This window comes from Vulpes lagopus, chromosome 12, assembly GCF_018345385.1.
Source record: "Vulpes lagopus strain Blue_001 chromosome 12, ASM1834538v1, whole genome shotgun sequence".
Taxonomy (NCBI): Eukaryota; Metazoa; Chordata; class Mammalia; order Carnivora; family Canidae; genus Vulpes; species Vulpes lagopus.
In genome coordinates, this window is record NC_054835.1 from 7,456,639 (window position 1) to 7,462,638 (window position 6,000).

Genomic DNA, 6,000 nt, shown 5'->3' on the forward strand with positions numbered 1-6,000 from the left:
CAGCCGCCGCGGCCGCCGCAGCGCCCGCCAGCCCTCCCCACACTGAGGGGAGGGGAGGGGGAAAAGGAGGGAGGGGCGGCGGCGGGGGGCGGGGCGGGGGCGGGGCCGGCCTGACAGCTCGCGCACGCGCGCGCCCCGCCCACTGCCCCCCTCCTCCCGGGCGCCGCCCGGGGGTCCCGGAGCACGCGGAGGGAAGTGGGGAAGGGGGTGCGGCCGGGACCTGGAACCCGCAGAACTCTCCGCGCCGACTTCTTCATTATTAGCGACCACACTCTCTGCTCTTAGAACAACCTCTCGCCTTTGAACGGAGCCGGCCCCTGTTATTACCGGGGCTCTACGGAGGCCTGAAGTTGATCCGCCGCACCAAGCACCAATTTGGACTTAAGGACAATACTTTTCCTTGGCAGCCATTCACGCGGACCAGAGTTCGCTCGGGATGCCCTGTCCCCCCCCCCCCGCCCCCCCCGCCACTGCCTAGCAGCCGCGGAGGCCTGAGGTGCCCTGCAGCCTTGCGCGATGGGCGTGGGGCCTGGTTCAGTGAGGTCTGTGCAGGATACAGATAGGGACATGGAGGCCGAGAGCCACCAAGCAGCTCCGAGCATAGTGGTTGGGGAAGGAATCCAGGGACATACAACCCGTGATTTCCAATCTCTGAAACCAGTGGTTCCCAACTCGTTCGGCCAAGAAACGCTCAGATGTGAAATCACGTTGCCGCTTAGTGGCAAAGGCGCTGGGTCCACTGAGAACGTGTTGGGTTCCAATCTGGCCTCCCACCTGCACTAGCTGGGTGGCCACAGACAAGGGCTCCATCCCTCTAGAAGTTCAGAGCCCCCGCCTGCCACATGGAGTTGGTAACTACCCATCTCAACATGTGCTGGTAAGGATCAGGAGATAAGCACCTGTTACTTGGCCCATGGTTGGTAAACTGTGAGCAGATTTTTTTTTTTTTTTTTTTTTTTTTTAGATTTTATTTTTAAGTAATCTCTACACCCAAGGTGGGGCTTGAATTTACAACTCTGAGATCAAGAGTTGCAAGCTCCACCAACTGAGCCAGCCTGGTGCTACAAGAGCTGGTTTTTAAGTAGGTACTTTTCTTTTTTCTTTTTTTTAAACATTTTATTTATTCATGAGACACAGAGAGAGAGGCAGAGGAGCAGGCTCCCCATCAGGAACCCGATGTGGGACTCATCCCAGGACTCCAGGATCATGCCCTGAGCTCAAGGCAGGCACTAAACTGCTGAGCCACCCAGGTGTCCCACTAGGTACTTTTCTATCTCTTGTTCCAAAGGTCTACACAATTGTTTCCAAGAAGCTATGTTGAATTCTTGGAGTTCCAACTTTCTTTTAATCACTGGGTCCTGTCTCCCCAACTTTTCTGATTTAATACTACTGAACGCTTGGGGCACCTGGGTGGCTCAGGTGATCCTGGGGTTCTGGGATCAAGTCCTGATAGGGCTCACTGCAGGGAGCCTGCTTCTCCCTCTGCCTGTCTCCCTCTTCTGTCTCTGCCTCTCTCTGTGTCTTTCATAAACAGATGAATAAAATCTTTTTTTAAAATGATAATAATGGGGATCCCTGGGTGGCGCAGCGGTTTGGCACCTGCCTTTGGCCCAGGGCGCGATCCTGGAGACCCGGGATCGAATCCCACGTCGGGCTCCCGGTGCATGGAGCCTGCTTCTCCCTCTGCCTGTGTCTCTGCCTCTCTCTCTCTCTCTCTCTGTGTGACTATCATAAATTTAAAAAAAAATGATAATAATGGGGCAGCCTGGGTGGCTCAGCGGTTTAGCGCTGCCTTCAGCCCAGGGCGTGATCCTGGAGTCCCAGGATCAAGTCCCACTTCGGGCTCCCTGCATGGAGCCTGCTTCTCCCTCTGCCTGTGTCTCCACACCCCCCCCTTCATAAATTAAAAAAAAAAAAAAACTCTTAAAAAATAATGACTTTTCTGAGCAACTTTGAACTAAAATGGGCCCCATTTTAGAAATATTGCACAGTAATGCATCTCTCCCATACCTACCACCCCACCACGACCGGCATCAACAAGTTATCATTCTCTTCCATGAAAGGGTGGAGCTGAAAAACCCTTGCAGATAAACCTACAAGTCTACTTCCTTTGTTGGACACAGTTAACAATAAACTGTCAAAACTGTTTTGGTCTTTTTTCCAGTTACAAGTTTCCCCTATTTGTTTGTTTTTAGTGTGTGTGTTTAAATATTTTGTTCTCACTGTTACCAGGTCTGAGAACTCTTTAAGCCTGCTAGGTATGTAACAATCAAGATGGCCAGCCACTGACTCCCAAGGCAGACTGATAACCAGAGTGAACTGGAGGGCTTAAAATTTCAAACAATGCTGCACAATTTAGTTTGCTATTTGGAAACAGTAAGTGAAATGCAGGTTGGCTTACAAAGATCTTGCTCAGTAATCAACTCAATTTTCCTCCCTGCCAATGCTTGAATATTTTTCCAAATACAATGATCTAATCTTGACTGTGTTCTTAGAGACTTCTCAAAAAGAGTGACCATTTCTGAAAATATGCTAATCAGGAGCAAAGACAACCTGCTGCTCTAAAGAAGGGAAAGAAGAAGAAAGGACAGCAGAAGAAAAAAATGCCACATCAAGGCGAAACCTTTTAGGATGAGTAAGCAGGAAACAGTTATAAGAACCCATTAGAAGCCACCGTAGCAGCACTATATGAAACCAGGTTAACTAGACTGCACTGCAAATATCTTTAACTTCATTAAGTTTGGGCAATACCTGGAAAAGGTTTGAAAATGTCAAACTCTAAAACAAAACTAGCGGCAGTACTGGTGGCTCAGAGGTTTAGTGCCACCTTTAGCCCAGGGTGTGATCCTGGAGTCCCAGGATCGAGTCCCATCAGGCTCCCTGCATGGGGCCTGCTTCTCCCTCTGCCTGTGTCTCTGCCTCTCTTTCTGTGTGTCTCTCATGAATAAATAAATAAAATCTTTAAAATATATATATATATAATAAAATTTAAAAATAAAACAAAACTAAACTAAACTGGGCAGCCCGGGTGGCTCAGCGGTTTAGCGCCACCTTCAGTCCAGGGCCTGATCCCTGCAGACCCAGGATGGAGTCCCACATAGGGCTCCCTGCATGGAGCCTGCTTCTCCCTCTGCCTGTGTCTCTGCCTCTCTCTCTCTCTCTCTCTCTCTCTGTGACTATCATAAATAAATAAAAGTTAAAAAAAAAGAATTTATTTATTTATTCATGAGAGACAGAGAGAGAGAGGCAGAGACACAGGCAGAGGGAGAAGCAGGCTCCATGCACCGGGAGCCCGATGTGGGATTCGATCCTGGGTCTCCAGGATCGCGCCCTGGGCCAAAGGCAGGCGCCAAACCGCTGCGCCACCCAGGGATCCCTAAATAAATAAATTCTTAAAAAAGAAAACTAACTAAACTAATCAACCACTGCTCAGGATAAAGAGAAGCCTGCAGGAGAAAAAAAAAAGATAAAACAAATACAGCACAGCCATTAAACAGGTGCACTTCTGTGCCAGACACTGAATGGGGCTCTTGACAAGCATCCTTTCATAATCCTCAGAACATCCCGGGTAGTCACAGGGTCCCATATCCTGGACCACGAGTGTACTGAAGGACTGCCCATTGCAGTTCCATGACTTCAAGTCTGTGGACCACCTGAAGGTCTGTCCATGCTACACGGCTATGCTAGCCCGCTCTGAGGATGATGGCATCTGCACTGAAGAGCTGGAAACTCTGCAGCTGGAGCTTGAGACCCTGCTTTCCTCTGCCAGCTGGTGCCTGTGGGTTCTTGAAGCTGAAACCCAGATCCTCACTGATTGGCAGGATAAGAAAGGTGATTGACGATTCCTGAAGCTGGGTCGAAACCATGAGCTTGGAGCTCCCCCAAAACATGGAAAGCTGAAGAAGCAGAAACTGGAAGGGAAGGTGGGTCATGGGCCGGGCCCTGGTCCCCGGCATCCCAAATCCAAAAACCTTCAGCCCAAGATCCAGGAATATGAATTCACTGATGACCCAATTGACATGCCACAGATCCCCAGGAATGATGCCCCCAACAGGTTCTGGGCCTCTGTAGAGCCCTACTGTGCTGATATCACCAGTGAGGAAGTACGCATACTAGAGGAACTACTGAAACCCCCAGAAGACGAGGCTGAACATTATAAGATCCCACCCCTGGGGAAGCACTGCTCCCAATGCTGGGTGCAGGAGCACCTGCTGGAGGAACAGAAGGATGGGGCCCGGGCAGCAGCTGTGGCTGACAAAAAGAAAGGCCTCATGGGGCCACTGACTGAACTGGACACTAAAGATGTGGATGCCCTGCTGAAGAAGTCTGAGGCCCAGCACGAGCAGCCTGAAGATGGGTACCCTTTTGGTGCTCTGACGCAGCACCTCCTACAGGCCCTTGTGGAGAAAAATATCATTTCCCCTATGGAGGATTCTCCTATTCCTGACATGTCTGGGAAGGAATCAGGGGCCAATGGGGCAAGCACCGCTCCCTGTAATCAGAACAAGCCCTTCAGCGTGCCACATACCAAGTCCCTGGAGAGGCACATCAAGGAGGAGCTGATTGCCCGGGGCCTGCTAGAGTCTGAGGACCGCCCTGCAGAGGACTCGGAGGATGAAGTCCTTGCCAAGCTGCACAAACTGCAGACCGAGCTGAAGGCACTCAGTGCCCATAATCGTACCAAGAAGCACAACCTGATGAGGCTGGCAAAAGAGGAGGTAAGCCAGCAGGAGCTGAGGCAGTGGGTCCACATGGCAGACAACAAGGTCATGGACGCCTTCTGGAAGATCATGGCTGCCTGGCAGAAGAAGCAGACCCCAACCAAGGAGAAGGACCAGGCCTGGAAGACTCTGAAGGAGCCTGAGAGCATCCTAAAGCTGCTGGATGGGTAGCCCTCACCCCTAATTGCAAGCTGACTTCCCCTAGCCTGGGGGAAGGAGGGGTAGGAAGCCAACTTCCTTCTCTGGGCTGCCTGAACCTCAGGCCTGTGGCTGCCTATTAAATGTCAAATCGCAACAGTCTCTAGAGGACTGTGGCCATTCCCTGGGGTCTTTTGGCCTAGTTCTGTACAGTCAGGACATGGGAGGCCCTACTGGGCTTCCCTTCTTTACTATCCCCCACTCCTACTTCCCTCTCCCTCAAGGACTTCTCCCTTGTGGTTTTGTAAAGTGCAAAGCTAAAAGTAAAGTGACTGCTGTGGTTTTTTAAAAAGCAAAGCAAAACAAAATAAAACAAAACAGAAAACAAATACAGCACAGTATTTTCTAGGAAGAACTAAATCTACTTCCGTTTCTCTTATAGGAAAAGAATAATTCTAATACGAAGAATTTTCCCAATTAACAAATTACTGTGACTTAACCTACTTAGGATTCAATTTTCATAGGGAGTATTCTGAACCCTCTCTATGTAAATGTTTGAATTACACAGAGGATCAGTCTGGGTTAAGCACACCTGATTCCCCTCTCAGGAACATTTGAAGGACAATGATTTACAAAATTATGATCTCTGTGGGTGACTACATAGTTTTACACCAAAATGTCTGACCATGTGGACCTTATTAGAGACTCTGTACAGGCTGCTATGTAGTTAGAGGCCAAGAATTCTACTAGGGTTTTTTGACGATTCTAACACTGCTAGCAAATAATAAACATCTCACTCAGGGCCTTTGATATATAGATATTTCTATCTTCATCTCATCCATTTTACAGGAGATCAGTTTTGTAATTGCTAAATTGGAATTTTAGTGTCCCACACTTATTAGATGTGTGTATGACCTTTGCATGTTAACTTAAATTGAGCTTCAGGTTCCTCACTGGTGAAACAGGTAGCTTGTAGGTTGTTCTGAGGCTGAGTGAGAGCGCTGGCACTGCGCACAATCTTTGGTGATAGCCAGATTGGGAAAACCCTGTACAGAAGAGCTCTAAGAAATGGAAATAATGCTACTTACTTCAAAGTCACGAAGACTTGTAGTTGCACTTTGAAGATTAAAGAATACGTGTA

General features: G+C 49.1%; 1 protein-coding gene across 1 annotated transcript; it reads left to right on the top strand.

Annotated features, from left to right (window-relative positions):
• The first annotated feature begins 516 nt into the window (after positions 1–516).
• LOC121473173 (transcriptional adapter 3-like) lies at positions 517–5,729 on the top strand. The gene is given in 3 exon segments (XM_041725212.1): positions 517–606; positions 662–877; positions 3,573–5,729. Coding segments are annotated over 3 exon segments (1,626 nt in total). The 3' UTR covers positions 4,893–5,729.
• Positions 5,730–6,000: the final 271 nt, after the last annotated feature.